At 35.0% G+C, this 18,298-nt stretch overlaps 2 protein-coding genes across 24 annotated transcripts in view; one reads left to right on the top strand and one right to left on the bottom strand.

The window, feature by feature from the left end:
* The window catches only part of LOC102621844 (receptor-like protein 13), a 215,691-nt gene that overhangs the window by 160,099 nt on the left and 37,294 nt on the right, over positions 1–18,298 (bottom strand). For 15 of the 23 annotated variants that reach the window (XR_008055030.1, XM_052442233.1, XM_052442225.1 and 12 more), the window contains one exon: positions 11,518–11,673. The exons of 3 other annotated variants lie outside the window; for them this stretch is intronic. Coding sequence is in view for 19 of the 20 variants with exons in the window: in XM_052442233.1 (XP_052298193.1) it covers positions 11,518–11,673 (156 nt within the window). In the remaining variant the exon portion in view is untranslated. Of the gene's footprint in view, positions 1–8,645; positions 9,368–9,670; positions 10,847–10,999; positions 11,165–11,254; positions 11,405–11,517; positions 11,674–18,298 lie in introns of those variants that run through there. 5 more of the 23 variants (XM_052442216.1, XM_052442230.1, XM_052442214.1 and 2 more) reach the window with 5 other exon arrangements.
* On the top strand, positions 600–7,510 carry LOC102616736 (SH3 domain-containing protein 1-like). Its single transcript, XM_052442246.1, is given in 11 exon segments — positions 600–965; positions 2,199–2,265; positions 2,365–2,478; positions 2,714–2,783; positions 2,883–3,031; positions 3,636–3,749; positions 3,815–4,015; positions 5,021–5,083; positions 5,249–5,401; positions 6,720–6,794; positions 7,239–7,510. Coding segments are annotated over 10 exon segments (1,140 nt in total). The 5' UTR covers positions 600–965; positions 2,199–2,205; the 3' UTR covers positions 7,380–7,510.

The following is an 18,298-nucleotide window of genomic DNA, read 5'->3' as shown; positions in this document are numbered from 1 at the left end:
TCGAATCTTCGGGTAATTTTTAAAATCTTCTTTTGAGGTTTCGGCTTGTTATAAATGGCGAGAATTCATTTATTTATAAAAAAACACCCTACCGTCGTTTAATTTCTACATTGACCAGTGCAAAAACAATATTGTTCCAAGCGCAACCACCACGTTTCTTCGTCAAACTCGGATCTAAACAGAAACCCACTTCGAAACTTCTACCAATGGCGGCAGATTACACCAAAATGCAGCGTATAGTCCTCTTAGAGCCTGTTTGGTATGGCTTATTTAAGAGCCATAAGTGCTTATTTAATCATATAAGCACTTTTTAAAATTTTTTATGGTGTTTGGTTATTTTTTTAGTAGAGTTTTTTTAGCTTAAATAAGCTAATTTACCTCTATTAGGAAAAGCCCAAAATTTGAGCTTTTGGGAGTAGAGGTTATAAAGCTTTTTTAAATATATATAATATAAAAAATATCACATAGTTTAATGGTTCAAAAGTACTTTTTTTATTGATAACTAAACACCCAATGACTTTTTATCCAAAAACTTTATTAGTATAAGCTCTACTGTTATAAGCTCTATTTAATAAGCTGTACCAAACGGAGCGTTAATCGACCTGAATCCTCTCCTTCATCTCCAAGACCAAGAGCCATACATGATTACTCTTTTAGTTGCAGTGAAAACCTTAATCTCATTCCCGCCTCTCCGTTCCTCTCTTTTCTCTTTCAAATCCTTCTTCTCCTCCCTCTCCCCACTTCTCTTTTAAAGATCCCCTTCCCTTCTCTCTCTCTATCCTTTGACCGTCCCGATTCCACCTTCCAATCTCTCCAATCTCTACTCCTCAACCCAGCTCTAAAACACAATTTTTCCAAAGCTTCGTCGTTTTTGCCGCGGAGGTTAAATGTTGCCCCGTCCATGCGTAAGCTCGTTCACGACTGCGCGTGGGACCCGGTGATTTGTTGTGATTCGGTTAATGACGGTAAGATTCTCGATGGGTATGCTTGTATAAAGTTGAGTTTAGTGGTTTTGTTTTCTCCAATTGTCGAGTCTATGAAGTTTTTGAGTGAATTCTTGGATGTCGATGTGAGTGATGAGTGTTTGACCAATGTGGGATCGTTTAAGAGTAAGTTCAGCGCGTTGTTTGAGAGTGTAAACGATGCGTATTGTAGTAAGAACATTCATTTTAGTTGGGTTAGCATTAAATGTAATCTAGGATTGGAATTAGAGTCTAGTAGTGATGCTAGTGTCAATGACTTTGGAGAGAAATTGGGTTTTTTTGAGTGTGGGATTAGGGATATGGGTTGGGGGTTTTGCTCTAGCGATTCACTTGTTTTGGGTTCTTCTCTTGTTCATTTTGGGTTGATTTATCCGATAATCGGGGTTTCTTCATATTTGTTTGGTAGTAATAACAATTATTGTAAAGCAACGTTGAGTCTTGAGATATTAGATGTTAGTGGGAAGCCTTTAGAATGCAAGTGTTGTGAACTTAAGTTGTTCAATATGGGGAAGAATAGATTTTGGGGACTATTTGGCGATGGAATCATTAAACTTCGTGTTACAGCAGTGTATAGATGTAAGGAAGCTGTAAAATTTGAAGGGATGTTAATGGATCCCATTCTTGTTCCTGAAAGCACTGTGAAAAAATTAGAAGAAGTCTACTTTGCCAGAGAATGCAATAACTCATAAAAGTTGAAATTTTTGAAGTGTTGGATGAAACAGATTGAGAAATCTAGCTATTGTTCTCAAGGAAACGAAAGTTGCAAAAGATTTGTTTTATTGCGAAATGTCAACAATGCCCACAATTGTCCAAACGGCAACCAAGCGGAGCAAAAACGTAGGGGGTTTTTTACAAATAAATGGATTCTCGCCATCTACTTACAACAAGCCCAAACCTCAGGGGAGGTTTTTAAAAATTACCCATTTTTCTTCAAAAAAAAAATTCTCTACTATTACCTTACCCGACAATACAATCCAAGTAGCTGGCAGCCACACCGCACACTTCCACTATCATCTACTCCTTTCAAACTTATAATTTTCTTTTTTCTTTTTTATTTTTTTATTTTCTGGAAAGAGCTTTTTGTCAAAAATTATTCATTATTCATGCCTTTTTATTTTTCGCTTTTTGTCAAAAATTATTCATGCCTTTTTATTTTTCTCGATCATACTTTTTTTTTCCACCTCCATGAGCTGAGCCGTCGTTGCTTTTTGAAAGAAACAGTATGGAAGCTATCAAGAAACAGGCAATCAAGCACCGAGAACAAGTCGCCAAGCAGCAGCAAGTCCGTTTCTTTTCTTTTTTCAAAAATTATATTTAGACTTTTAGTTAGTGAAATTTCTCGATTTTATTTATTTTTATTAGTTTTTTATGATTTGTACAGGCAGTATTGAAGCATCTGCTCCATCTTGGTATTGAAAATATTGCGGTTCATGAAGCTGAAATTGAGTGTCACCAACAACTTTAAAATCTATACAATTCCACCAGGGCAGCTAAGGCACCATCCTCCTTTAGCTAATAATAAGACTCTGTTTGATATTGATTTATTGTGGCTTTTGGTAATTAGTTATGATTTTTAAATAATAATTTTGTCAAATATGGTACAAACAACTGTATTTTCTAGACTGAAGTTGCAAGTATTTACCAAACGGAGCTTAATGTATGTTGATAATTATGATGGTTTCTATGGTTTTATCTGAACAATAATTTGGAATATATGCTCTGTAGCACAGCATTTTCAGAGGAATATTGTCCGTGGCGTTGAAGGGTTTGTTGCAGTAAGCTTGAAACAAATGGAAATAGGTTGTTTGTTTGCTCTTGCTCTCGTTATAATATTTGATTTTTTTTTTTATTTTCTTGACTGGTTCTTGTGTACAATATTTTTGTATTCAAATATTGTAGCGAGAAAGTTGGCTGAAGATTGTTGCAAGTATGGAGCGGAGAATCAAAGTGACAATTCTTGCGCTGCAAGAGCTGCTCTTCAATTTGGCACTTCACATGATTTGATGGAAAATGAGAGGGAAACTTTGCTTGGGATTCTTCATGATCAGGTTAGTTCATCCCTAACTAGAAAATAATTCAAATATAGAAAATTTCATGTAAATTACTACTGAAACTATTATCTTCTCATAAGGAAACTTAGTTCTAAGATATTGAATAAAAGAATCCATTTTAAAGTTACAACTTGAAATATTTAATGTTTTATATTGAAATCATTGCTAGTGACATCCATGACTTAATAATTTTATTGGTTCAAATGTTGAAGAGACCTTGTGACTTCTTGCATCACTAGCAAAGACTAGCATGTGACAAGTTATTGGCTGTGAGTTCTCTCAATTGACTCCAAGCATTTTCGATAAAGACACTTGCATCTATAGTAAAATCAAATCCATGAGACTGAAGGATGCATGTGGAAGTCTTACAGCCCTAATTTAGATATTTGCATAGGTTTATTTCTATTTTAACCTTAAATACAGAAGAGAAGAACACTAACCTAATATGAATCATCCTAAGACCCAAAATTGCATAAATTATCCTTATATATATCCTTGAAGTAGGCCCAAATTCCATGATTATGTTGGAGGAACTTTTTAATTGAGGTTTCGCTCTTTCTTTTCATTTTTCTAACTATGTTACAGGTTTTTGGACATGTAGGTATCTGAGCCACTACGGGCGTTAATCAACGGAGCACCTTTGGAAGATGCTCGACACCTGACTCATCGTTATGACAAACTTCGACATGAAGTTGAAGCCCAGACAAGCTTTGAGGTAACATATGCATGTATAAGGCAAGATGAGAATTATGTTAGATTTATATTGAATATTTTCACCAGGCAGCTGAAGTATTTAGGCACCGATCAAAGATAAGGGAATCTGATATATCAGCAGAGAGTGCTGTGAAGCTTCGAAATGCAGAAGCAAGATTGACCGAGCTTAAATCTACAATAATGGCTCTTGGTAGAGAAGCGACAGCTGCCATGCTGTCAGTTGAATCACAGCAGCAACAGATGACATATCAAAGACTTTTTGCTATGGTATATATGTTAATACTTTCTTGTGTGTGCCTATGCAGGTGTTGACATTCTGCCTCTTATCTTCATGTTATTGTCAACTTTTAGTACTATCATACTGATTTCTGTTGTCTTGTAATAACATGATGCATGTCCAGCAAAAGTCAAGTCACGTGTTATTTTTTATTTAAGCCAAAGTTGCATTTGTCCTTTTTCCGGCCACTTCATGATTGCATGTTGGTCCAAGTGTCATTTGTTTGAGCTGCTACTTTGGCTTAATTAAAAGACTACACGTGGTTTGTCTTTCGTTGGATGCATCATATTTTAACACTCTTCCTTATGCATATTCCAATCAAGTCTCGTAGAAGCTAAAATCTTCACGCCCAAAGTTGATGGACGTAACTTTTAAATAAATTAAAATATGCAAATGCTAAAATATAGGAAATCTTAACATTGTAATTAGAAACTTTTTAATATGTCCTCTATTTTAATGTTTGCATAATTTATTGAATAATTTTTCAATGCTTTTAACATTTCAATAGCAGGAACTAACATGTCTATAGAAAAAAATTCACAAATTAAACTTAATTTTTGATGCAAGATGGCCTGTTATTATTCTATTATAATTTTATTTGAATTTTAATAGCTGATTTAGATGTTGCTTGAAAGTCAAACAGTTGCTCGCTTAGTTTTACTGCAACCCAAATAAATCAGGGGAGTGATTAAAACTCATCCTGCAAATGTAATATGTTTACATCCCTTGATCAATACAAGGACAATCACTTTGGTTTGAGTGGCTTTCTTCCGCTTCTAAAAGCCTATCTTTCCAACAATGTTGAATTAAGTCAACACTTGTTCGAAATGCTACAATAACGAAATAACGAATGGTAGTTCTAAACAATCTGATTGGGGTTTGTTATGTCTTAAATTGTGCTTCTTGTCAAGATTTATGTCAAGTGTATTTCTTTCTTTACTTTCTCCTTTAGCTAGTGGTTTTATTGTTGTTTTCCTGGTCTCAGGCCTTTGCAGGTAGATGCTGAGAAAACATATCATCAACACGTTATTGCTATTTTAGAGAAGTTGTATGCGGAGGTTTGGAACTGTGCATTTTAACTTGCTTGTCTGCATCTATCTATTCCTTGGAGTGTTCTCTTCTTGTTTACTGCTGATAATATTGCATTTATCATTTTCGTCTCACTTATGCAAAAGAATAATTGTGACTTTTTATTCTCTTCCAACACTTGCTACTTGAATTAGATGATCCTAGAGGAGCAATCAAATGAGTCCTCCTCGCAACATGTGACTTTGGAAATGGATGTAAATGCCTCATGTGTCTATCAGAATACTGATTCAAATGGAGCTGATTTGCAAACGCATATTAATCAGAATGACGTCTACTTTATAGCGAAAGTAAGGCTTCTGCTCTCTTGCATAGGTGAAAGTCCCTCTAGTGCCCTCCTCCTGGAAAATCTTAAGAAATAAGATGCGCAAAAAATTGAATGCTGTCTTTTAATTTTTTTTTTTTTTTTGAAAAGAAATTTGTTGTATTTTACCATGAAAGTTGTTAATTTACTGAATTACAAACTTATCAATTAATTTGATGTTGCACAGTCTTTTGCTTAACATATTGCATTCTTATTTTAATTTTGGAGCAATAAAATTTTTTTCTACCATCTGGTCAAGTATTTGTATTATTGCAAAACATCTACGGAAGTAGTGATTAGTCTTGAAAGTGGAAGATGTCTGTCTGTATCCTTTCATCCCAGATAAATTGTCATATAATTGTAGGACAAATTGTAATTATTTTTTAAAATTTATTAGTTAACACCTTGAAAATTCTTTTCCCCCAAATAAAATTGCTCTAAAAGTGTCCAAATGTGGTGCTGAGGAAGTCATTCTTAGGAAGCTTTGTTTAGGAGAATAGGACTTTTAAGCATGAGGTTTAGCAAACACTAATGAATTAAAAAAGAGATAGTTGTCGGATGAGCTAGATAGAATGCATGGGCTAGAAGTATCATGTGTCTTTACTATCAATATCTCAGCAACATCAAAGCTGAGTTAGGCACGCCAAAGAAAGACAAACCACTGAAAGTTGTGTAGCCACTCACAATGTAGTAGGTGATGTAAAGTCTTGATATTGCTTATAGATACAAGACTGATAGCTCAACATCCCTCTTTTTGAGATTTTCTCTTAAGTTAGATGGGCCTTTTTATGATTATGTCTGAATTATGATTCTCCTTACTTGGTTTACCTAGAAAAACTATGTTTATATGGATGTGACTTGGGGCCAATCTATGTATTTGATGATAAATCTGGCCGAGAAAGCTTATATTGCTAGGCAGAGGAAATTGACTGACCATAAGCTCTCATGTTAAATCCATCACTCAAAAGATGTCAAGACACTTGTAATCCTCATTATCTATGACTTTCTTGTGCATAGGCCATGTTTTGTGGAGAGCAGTCAAAATTTCGGATTTAAAATCTGATCCATAATTTGAATAACTACCTAAAGTTATACAGAATTTATTGGACTTTGATAGCTCTTGGTAACCCAAACGTCATGATATCATATAGTACATATTAATGTCGTAGTAAAAATGGAATTTTGTTTGTAATATATCTTTGTTGGCCATGATCATAGTGGTTACAATGAACGCTGCTGCTACTGTTGCTGCTTTTGTTATGCTTTTTTTAAGATTAAGTTCTATTTATCCCATTATCTTGCAGGTTATACATCCATTTGATGCTCAAGCAAATGGAGAGCTAAGTCTTTCAATTGATGATTATGTTGTGGTTCGCCAGGTACTTTCCCCTCTAAATAACAACACATAGATTTTTCTACTATGCTATTGACTTGTCCTTCTAACTTATGATATGTGGAATTTAGAACTAATGCTTATACTTATTTGATGTTCAAAGCACATGGCATTTTGTTCTTAAAATTTTGATTGAAAAGCAATGAGTTAACAAATGATGGTTGGTTTTCTTTCTTCCTACCATATATTCCCTTTTACATTGATGTGCAAATCAGAATATAGTAGGGTTGCTAGCTCAGTTCTAAACCACCCAGTTTACCCTTATAGACGTGTGAATTTATATCTTGTTATGCTTCCATAGTTATGCTGTTATTTCAGTGATCACAACTAATTCACTCCTACGTAAAAGAATTAGTTTTCCCCTTAGGTCTTTGAACGGTCAACTTTTGTTTAATTCATTGTTTTAGACTTTTAGTTATAACTTCTCAAGGTGGCTCCTACTGGATGGTCGGAAGGTGAATGCAAGGGCCAAGCTGGTTGGTTTCCCTCGGCATACGTAGAAAGACAAGAAAAAGCCCCAGCTAGCAAGATATCAGAAGCAAACTCACCCGAATGTGATGCGACTTCTTAATGAACTCTTGCCAAGTATCTATATGTTCTTTTTCTTGTATTATATTGCTATTTTAGCTTATAGAACGATTGCAACAATTGATAAGTGGTTTGATTGCTTCTCTTAATGAAATCTTACTAAGCTCCAAGTAATATGTGCGATCATATGCATTTTAATATTTGTATTTATCTCTAAGTTGAGGAGAATATCTGTAGTAACAACTGTGTTTCCAAATTGCCTTAAAAAAAATACACATCATGTTTAGCAACAAATTTTTACTGTTGTTTCTTCCCAGTTTTAATTTACTTTCTCCCTGACTTGAATGTTATATTAGTAGCTTGATGAGAAAGTAACTCAAATCAATCAAACTACCTTGATGCAAGAGATTGAATTTAGAATTTCTCTTTGTGAAACTTTCCAATCATAATGTTATGAAATCTGTGCGCATGAACTTGTTAATTTCTAGTTGCATTTGGAGTATGTATGATATAATCTGAATCAATTGTATAATGTTCTTCATCTTCCACTTGAAGGTAATGAAACTTCTAACTAATGAAATTTTCTAGTCTTAAAATTATGAAATATGTGGGATTGGCTTAGAAATTTTTGGTAACATCTCGAGAATCTATGGTATAATTTGAATTCATTAGCATAATCTTCATCTTCATTGATTTGTAAATTATGAAACTAATATATAAAAAACTAATGTTAGATCCTAATTATCTTTAGTTCTTAAAATTGTTGAGGAGATATGAAATTTTGGTGGGTGGATTTGAGAGTTTTAGATTTGAAAATATTGCTTCATCTCTACTTTGATGTTGTTGTGCCCCTTGTTGTGGTGAGGCATTAATCTTCCTGAATTTTTTGTCAAGCTTCAACTTTATTATATATATACCTTTCTTGATAAAATGTCTGGCCATGGCTGGATTTGGTGTTAATGTTGCTAGTGAAGAAGATGATGATAGCACCATAATCATTATTTTTTAAAGTAAAATAGGCGATCAAGTGCATCTAGGTGTTTCATTTCTTGTGTATGATTATAAAACTATTCTGAATATAGTTTCTAAATGAATGTTATAGAGTGGCTGCTTTTAACATTGGAGATGGTTCTCTTATTTAAGTATGCTGCACAGTATAGGGAAGCTATAAGTTATGGTGGATAGATATGGGTTTGGAAGTGTAGAGTCAAATGTGAAGTGCTTGGAAGTTGGAAGCTATATAGCGCTAAATACTACTACAATTTTAATAAAAAATAAAAATAAATTTATTTTCTAAGCAAACTTGATAAGAACTTAAAGAATCGTAATTAAACTGCTAATTAATTTCAATGACAATATCTTGTTGTAATAAGATTGTCTACAATAAAATAATAACATGAAGTTATCCACATTTCAACAAAGTAAAACCATCTACGTCGCCAATAAGAATTTACATATAAAACAATAACAATTCCGAATATCACAATTACGTACGATGTTGTAAATGTGATAAAGAAATTGTCCATGTCAATTAAATTATCATCTCGTTCATTGCCAATTGAACCCTCCGGCGTAGTTGCTGGTGATCTGCAAATGGGCAATGGCAGTCCACAAAGAAAAGTATTTCCTTCATAGCTACTCTCGTTGAAGGTTGCAAATTGTGCTTTCCATTCTGGAATTTCGCCTGATAAGTTATTGTATGCCACACTGAAAACCTCCAATGTCTTTAACTCCACTAGTTGATGAGGGATTTTCCCATTCAATTTGTTGTTGGAAAGATCCAAACTTTCGACATTCTTCAAGTTTGAAATGTTGATGGGATCGATCCTGTCAAGTTGTTGTGCGATAGATTCAATGTTTGAATCCTTGTCAAATTTCCAATTTGAGGAGGAATATGACCGATTAGCTTGTTGCAAGAAAGATCAAGTCCTGATAGGAGGCTAAGCACTTTTCCTTGGTAAATGTACGCAATGTTCTTTGTTGTGAACTCAAAAATTTCAGGGATTTTCTTTTTTACACCTCCCTGAGGGCCTTCGATGAAAACAAATATTTCAAATTGCTCATCAGGACTAGAACTATTGCTGTAACTTTCATGAAGTGTGGTGTTATCAAAGCAAGGAGGAATAGGACCATGAAAATTATTATTAGAAAGATCTAACAATTGTAGTTGGTTCAATTTGCACAATTGAACTGGCATTTCACCTTCAAGATTATTGTGAGCCAAGATAAGGTGGCTTAACCGAGAAAGCCTATCAACCCAATCCGGAATGCTGCCATTCAAGCGGTTATAACTAAGATCGAATGTCACAAGGGAAGAGCAATTAAAGAATGTACCTCTTTTTAGCTGTCCATGTAACATATTTTTTGAAAGATGAACTTGTTTGATATTGAGAGGATGGAAACAAGATGGTAAACTTCCAGATATGTTGTTGTCTGAAATGTCCAAAATCTGAAGCGATTCAAGCTGACAAAACTCCACTGGAATAGGGCCTTCAAGATGATTATTGGGCATTGTAATATATTGTAACCATGTGAGATTACCCAACCATCGTGGAATCTTACCCGAAAGACTATTATTGTTAAGATACAATCCTTTTAGTGAGGAGCATTCAGACAAACTTTGTGGGATCTCTCCTACGAAGTGATTGCTTTCCAATTGTAACCATTTCAAGTTTGTCAGGTTGAAGTTTCTGGAGAACATATGACCTTCTAAGCTATTGTTTGACAACGCAAGAGACTCTAAGTTGACGCAACCCACGGCCAAGTGCTTAGGGATTTCACCAGTCAATTGGTTGTTGGATAAGTCCAGAAATTGGAGGAATTTCATATTACCAAATGAAGAGGGAATGCAACCGTCTAAAGCATTCATGGCAATGTTTAAAGAAAATAAACCCGGTAAAACATCTCCAATTTCTACTGGAATGTGGCCTCTGATGTTGTTGTTGGATATATCCAACAGTCTTAACCGCTTGTGTGAATGAATTGGCAACCGGAAAGGTCCTGCAAGAGAATCATTAACCAAAAAAATATATTCTAAGTTTGTGTTGTTTTCCAACAACCAAGTTGGAAATTCTCCATTCATCTTTATGTGTGAGAGATCAACAATCTCCAGATCATGTTGATGGTAAAGGAATTTGGGGAATATGAAACTGTCTCCGTAACTGGAAGACAATGAGAGACGTGATAATTGGAAGTTTGGGGCGGTCAAAGAATGTGACTCAGTTATTTCTGCATTTAGTTCGTTGTTGTCAGCATAAAAAATCTTGAGTCTTGAATGATTGAAAAGTGGTTCAAGTGAAATTGGGATCTGGAAGTGATTGTCTGAAAGCGTCAGCTGTTCAATGGATGTCAAATGAACGAGGGGAGATGAGGAGATGCTTCCAGTAAGTTGATTGAAAGAAACATCTAATATTCGGAGGGATGTCATATTTGCCAAGCACCAAGGCAAGCAACCTCTTAAATCATTATCAGCCATGCGCAACTCTTGCAGATGCACCAACGAACAGAGGCCTAAAAATTTATTAAATTCATCAATTAATACAACATAAAAATTAATGAATGTGTATTATTCTTTTATAATAAGTGATTTGTTTGTGTAATTAAATATTGAATTGAAAATTAATATTATAGATTAAGAGGGGAGAGTGGGAGCATCTGATTAACCTTGATCAAGAATCATGCTGCTGTTAGTGCCAAGAGTGGAATCTGACAGTGATAAGTACTTAAGAGAAGGCATCGATACACCAATGATTTGAAGAAAGTTGGTGTTGAGTGCAGTGGGCGCGTCATCCATGTCAAAATGTTCCAAACTCTTGAAATGAGGAAAACCTAGCAGAAACATTAAACAATAAAATAAATAAAAATGTTGAACACGTAGGACACCATTGAGTGAGTTCACAATCAACGATTTTCTTTTACCTTGACCGCGTAGGACACCATTGACTTCACAATGAGATATCGACAGATTTTTTAACGAAGGGAATAATGATGCAATGCTTTGCAGAAGGCTTATATGGAGAGAGGATTCGTCCAATGTCAAATATTCCAAGTTGGTGAAATTGTGCAACTCTGTTTAGAATTAGAAGGAAGGAGCAACAAATTTAGCTTAATTAATAATACGGAAAAATTAATTAATTAACAATTTATTTATAAATTTGGCCACATCTGTACCTTTTACTTACCTTGAGTAGCGGTCGCTATATCGGTAAAATTATTATACGAAAGGTCAAGAGTGTTGAGGGATGGGAATGATCCCATCGACTGTAACAACTTGCTTCCATCTCTAATTTCAACTTCCGATAGATCAAGACTTTTCAGCCTCCTCAAACCTTTGTAACCTATTTTTTTAATAGTAGTTAGAATATGATTGAAGATCAAAATTCATTATTTAAATTCAGAGATGAACAAAATAAATGATTAATTTAATTGGGAGTCAATTCGTATTTTATGCTTTGGGAAAAGAGCGGTATGGTTTTTCAATCGCTGCAAAGATTAAAAAATTGGAATCAAATCTTCATTACAATCTGTTTTTTTTAAAATTCTATTACGTCCTGTTTTTGAAATAATATAAAAATTCATTGTCTAAATTTAGAGCTAAACGAAATGAATGATTAAGTTAATTGGCATTCAATTCGTATTTTATGCTTTGGGAAAAGAGCAACATTGTTTTTCAATCGCTTTAAAGATTGAAGAACTGGAATCAAATCTTTATTACATTCTGTTTTTTAAATAATACAAATTATATGTTTCTTTATTATTATTTTTTTTTGGACCTTTTTGGCCTTCCCTAATCAAATGAATTAAAATAATGTAATTGAATAATATTTTAATTGTTTACCGTGAGGAACCACAAGATTGTCGATTTGATTGCCACTTGTTAGAGTGCAATTTATGCACTAGTTTTGCATTGTTTACTTCCCTTAATATCGATGTTTTGCACTTAATAATAATGTTTTACTTGTGTTTTACTTTTGTAGGTGCAATTCTATTGATTGATGATAAAATTGAGCTAAAAGATGATGTTTAAGGAGGACTGTTCTCTTGGAGAAATTTCTGAGCGTCAGAAGAACTTTGTTGATAAGGCGTGGGCGCGTGCTGTCAACTGCGGACCTGCAGTTTTTTTTTAGTTTAACGTGTTTTGTATTTTTGGTTATTTTTGTAATTACGAATTTAATATTTCAGATATTAGTATTTTATTTTAAATAGAATTTTAAAAGAGAAGAGAGAGAGAGTATTTAAGGGAGGAATCTATTGTGAAAAAGGGGGGATTTTTTGGATTGGAGAAAAAGAAAGAAACCCTAGATTTAATTTTTCTCTTCTCTCTATGAGGAACTAAACCCATTTTTCTGGTTGAAGGATAATGAAGCTTTGATTCATCACTACTGTGAGATCTTTCTTATGCTTTAATTGTTTTATTACTTTTTGGGTATTTGTTTATTCTCTGAATTAGTTTCATGATTATGTTTGTTAATTAGGTAATTGGCCACTATTTAATTATCAACTTAATCTATTGTCAATTAAAGGATTCATCGTATGAAGAATTTAATGTTTGTGACAAATAACATAGCAGAGAGTTGTGTTGTGAGAATAAACAATCTAATTTAAATGAATCATCATATGTGTTGATTAGGATTTGGGTCTCTCTGGTTTTTCAGGCTGTCAATTGATTAAATCCTATGATCGTATCTAGGGTTGTCCATTGATTAGGGAAATAACCAACGGTCGTACCTTGGTTATCGACTAGTTAAGGAGAGATTGGCTATTAGAGGGTCTCAATAGCTATAACCGGTCTATTCATAAGTAATAATAATCTATATTTGAATCAATGATCAGTAGTCGAATCAAGCTGAGTTAATTCCTTCAACCAGAGCTTTCTCCAATTTGAATTACAACTTTAATTTGCATTCTTATTATTTTAATTTGATTTTTATTATTGTCAACAAAACCCCCATTTTATGTTTTGCATTTTAAAAGGATTTAAATAATTACCGATCTCTGTGGACACGACCCTGCTCAATCACTATACACAATTTATTTAGAGTAGGAATTTATTTTTGTTGGCTTCGACACCCATCAAATTTTGGCGCCGTTGCCGGGGATTGGTGTCATTTATTTAATCCTTTTTACGTTTTACTTGGTGTATGGTTCGTTCTTCTCGTACATGTACACTTTCGTTTGATCCTGAAATTGAGAAGACAGCTCGCCAGCTGAGACAGCAGACGAAGCGAGCTAAGCAACGATCCTCGTCGCCTTTGCTTTCTGAAACAGATACGGTGCCTGATTTAGTTGAATCATCTAGCGATTCAGAAGAACAAGTGATGGATAGACCTGCACCTGTAGAAAGAACTCTTAGAGAGTTAGCTGAACCAGACTTGAATCAACAACCACTCTGCATTCAATATGTAGACTTGGAGGTAAATTTTGAATTAAAGTCTGGTCTTATTCATTTATTACCCAAGTTTCATGGTTTTGCAGGTGAAGATCCTCATAAACATCTTAAGGAGTTTCATGTTGTGTGTTCAAGTATGAGACCACAAGGTGTGACTGAAGAGCAGATTAAGCTGCGTGCTTTTCCGTTCTCTGTAGATGGGCTAGCTAAAGATTGGTTGTACTACTTGCCTCCTGGATCAATTACAACGTGGAATGGTTTGAAGAAGCAGTTCCTTGAGAAGTACTTTCCTGCTTCAAGAGCTGCCAACATCAGAAAAGATATTTGTGGAATCAGACAACTTCCTGGGGAGACTTTATATGAGTATTGGGAGCGATTCAAACAATTGTGTGCCAGCTGTCCTCAGCATCAAATTTCTGATCAACTTCTTATTCAATATTTTTACGAAGGACTGTCATTGATGGATAGGAGTATGATAGATGCTGCTAGTGGAGGCGTGTTGGTGAACAAGACCCCTACTCAAGCAAGGGAGTTGATATCAAATATGGCTGCCAATGCACAACAATTTAGCAGCAGGCAAGAGCTCACTTCAAGGAAGGTGAATGAGGTAAATATTTCTTCTGTTGAACAACGTTTAGATAAACTTACTTCTCTTGTGGAAAAGTTTGTTGTAGGTAATGTGCAGCAGGTGAAGACTTGTGGTATATGTTACAATATGGGTCATTCAATTGATATGTGTCCTACACTTCAAGAAGAACCCATTGAACAAGCCAATGCAGTTGGAGGATTTCCAGGCATGCCTCAGAGGAGGTATGATCCTTATGCACAAACATACAATCCGGGATGGAAGGATCATCCCAACTTCAGCTATGGAGTTAGGCCGTCAGGATTCCCACAACAGTATCCACCAAGACAACCAGCACCTCCACAGTCAAACTCCAAGTCAGGTATATCTCTTGAAGAAATTGTTAAATCACTTGCGACTAACACTCAACAATTTCAGCAGGCAACTACAGCAAGCATTCAGAACTTGGAGAACCAAATGAGTCAATTGGCGACTACAGTGAGCCGTCTGGAGTCTCAAGTATTAGGGAGATTGCCTTCACAATCTGAGGTGAATCCAAAGCAAAACGTTAGTGCTGTCATCCTTAGAAGTGGGACGGAGTTGCAAGAGCCTAGTAAGAAAGTGACAAAGCATGTAGAAGATGAGCTTGAGAAGAATGAATTAATGCCTCAATCTCAAGATGCACAACCCACCAAAGCGAAATCCCTACCTATTGTGATACCTCCTCCTTTTCCAAGCCGATTTGCAAAATCCAAGAAGGAGGAACAAGAGAAAGACATCCTTGAGACATTTCGCAAGGTTGAGGTAAATATTCCTTTATTAGATGCTATAAAACAAATACCTCGATATGCTAAAGTCCTTAAGGAACTGTGCACCTCCAAGAGAAAATTAAGAGGAGATGAAAAAGTTCACATGGGGGAGAATGTTTCAGCAGTTCTCCAAAAGAAACTACCTCCTAAGTGCAAGGATCCAGGTATGTTTACTATCCCTTGTAAAATTGGTAGTGTTAGAGTTGAAAAGGCTTTGTTAGATCTAGGAGCTTCTATTAATGTCATGCCTCGTTCTATTTATTCATCTTTGAATATTGGTCCATTAAAAGAAACTGGTGTGATAATTCAACTAGCTGACAGGTCTAATGCATATCCTGATGGGGTATTAGAAGATGTCTTAGTACAAGTTAATGAGTTGGTTTTTCCTGCTGATTTTTATGTACTTGATATGGAAGATGATAACTCCTCTAATTCTGTCCCAATTTTGCTAGGAAGACCTTTTCTTAAGACTGCTAGGACTAAAATGGATATACATAAAGGGACTCTCACTATGGAGTTTGATGGAGAGGTTATAGAATTCAATATGAATGATGCCATGAAATATCCTAGTGAGGAACATTTGGTATTTTCTGTGGATGTTATTAACCCTATAGCGCAGGAAATTTTTTACAAGGAAAAGACGAAGACATTTCATGATAGAATGATTTTGAGAAAGGAGTTCTCTGTTGGTCAAAAAGTTCTTCTTTTTCATTCTAAACTTAAACTTTTTCCGGGTAAATTACGTTCTTGTTGGGTTGGACCTTTTATTGTTACTAATGTTTTTCCTCATGGTGCAGTTGAGATTCGGAGCCCGACCTCTGACAGAGTTCTTAAGGTTAATGGTCATCGCTTAAAACCTTTTTATGAAGGTTTTTCGGTGAATATTGTGGAGGATGTGACTCTCGAAAGTCCAAATTATGGAGATTGATGCATAAATGTGTCTAGCCAAAGACATAAAACAAAGGCGCTTTTTGGGAGGCAACCCAAGTGATTTATTTATTTTGGTTTTTGTTATATCTTCTTTTAATTTTGATTCAAATTTTTTTTTAAATAATGTGTTTGCTTATTTTGGTCAGAAGAAAATTTTTGATAAGGCGTGCCCACGTCTTAACTAATAAGTACTTCTGTAATTTTTAAAGTAAAATAGTTTTAAGGCGTGCCCACGTGCTTATTAGAAAAGTACTTCTGAAATTTTTAGTGTCTCAAAGTGATTCATCACTAAAAAAAAAAAAAAAAAAAAAAATTAATTTTAATTGATTTTATTTCATTTTATTTTATTTATTTATTTCTTTTGTTCTTTCTTTTATATATATATATATATTTTTTTTTTAAAAAAAAAAAATCAAAAAAAAATCATTGTTAAAAAAAAAAAAAAAAAAAAATTTTACTGTTCACAAAATCCCTAATTTTCCAGAAATTGTTTTCTTCTCCAGCCGTTTGCAGCACGCCAGCAGCAAACCAGCCAGCCGGAGAATGCAGCATCAGTCGCGCGCAACGCAAGCACCAGCAACGAGCACGCCCCGCAACGCAACTCAGAACCAGCTCTCGCGCGCAACAGTCCCGCAGCAACACAGCCACGCAGCAGCTCTCGCGCGCAACGCAGCCACGCAGACAGCATCCTGCACGCAACCAGCAGTGCGCAACCAGCCCCAAGCCGCGCAGCAAGCTCCAGCCGAGCACGCAACGCAACAAGCGTCACCAGCGCGCGCACCAGCAATCCCCCAGCGCGCAGCAACAGCCGCAGCACGCAGATCCAGCGTCACCAGTTCGCAGCATCAGTCCCATCCGCGCGCAACTGAACCACCAGCCGTGTACCCGCAAGCTCCAGTCGAGCAGCAATAGTCCGCAACCAGCCTACGACCTGCATTCCAGCCGCGTGAATCGAAATCCGTGACAAGATGGAGCAGAATTTGGCCGCATACTTCAAGAGTGTGAGATTTATCCCACCATTCCCGCCAAGCCCATAGACGTTATGAGGATCAAAGCTCACAATTCAGGGAAGTTTTTGCATTTAATCTTTTATCCTTACGCTTTAATTTTTATGTGAGCTTTGATTATCTTACATTGGGGACAATGTAAGTTATTGGTGTGGGGGAGGGATTTTTGCATTATTGATGCCTGGAATTATTATTTTCACTCTACTCATCTATTTTCACTCTACTCATCCTTAAATGATTTTGGAGTTAGTATGCTTTATATATTATTATTTTATCTTTTCTTTTCTTTCTCACTACTTTTTTCCCATCTATCTCAAATTATTTACATCTATTTTTTTTCCTATCATACTCTTTCATCACTCACATTTTATCTTTCATTTTTTTTTACTACATACATCTTTCTCGTTTATTATCATTTTTACCTTTCCTTTTATATCTCATTCATACCTTCATCTCATTCTACACCACTATTGATGATTGATTCATTTGAAGAGTGTACATGATTTGATGGCAAATTTACCAACTTTGTGAGGATTTGAGCCTATGAGCAACCACTTTGCTCTAATTATTTTTGTTATGTGAATATCAATCCTAGTTTGTTTATTCTAGAACTTGCTTTATTATGCATGTTGAAGCCACATTACGGGATTTTATGCATTAAAATGATAAGGGCAAACCATTTACCATTTTTCTATTCTCGCATTTTCCTTTTTCTTTACCCGAAGACCTTTATTTGCTACCTTTGTTTGAGCCTTAACCATTACCCATCTAATTCTCTCCGTCTACTTAACCATTTTTCTTCTTTTTGAGCCTCAATTTAAGGAGATTTTTGGACTCATTGTATGGATATGTTTTGTTGCTTTTTCTACCTTGTATTAAAGTTTCTCAATTAGATCAACAAGCATTATGCTTGAATTCAATTGTGCAAGGTTCGTTTCTTTTGTTTGATTCGAAAAAAAAAAAAAACAAACAAAAAAAAATGAAAAAAAAAGAAAAAGAAAAGGAAAAAGAAAAAGAAAAAAAAAGAAAAAAAAAGAAAAAGAAAAATCGAAAAAAAAATGTTTACATTCTTGGTGACTTGAGTAGAAATAAGCATTTTGATATCATAAGTTCATTCAATGAGTTCATTCTTCTCATTTTGATCTCTTTTTCTTTCGTAAACCTTTCTTTTTCATTTAACCCATTTAACCCCATTACAACCCTTTTAAGACCCTTAGATTTTTGCATTTTATTCATGTTTTGTGGATTGAGATGTGATTTATG

This window comes from Citrus sinensis, chromosome 5, assembly GCF_022201045.2.
Source record: "Citrus sinensis cultivar Valencia sweet orange chromosome 5, DVS_A1.0, whole genome shotgun sequence".
Classification (NCBI taxonomy): Eukaryota; Viridiplantae; Streptophyta; class Magnoliopsida; order Sapindales; family Rutaceae; genus Citrus; species Citrus sinensis.
The sequence above is the reverse complement of the archived record's forward strand: the minus strand, read 5'-3'. Positions and strand labels throughout refer to the sequence as shown.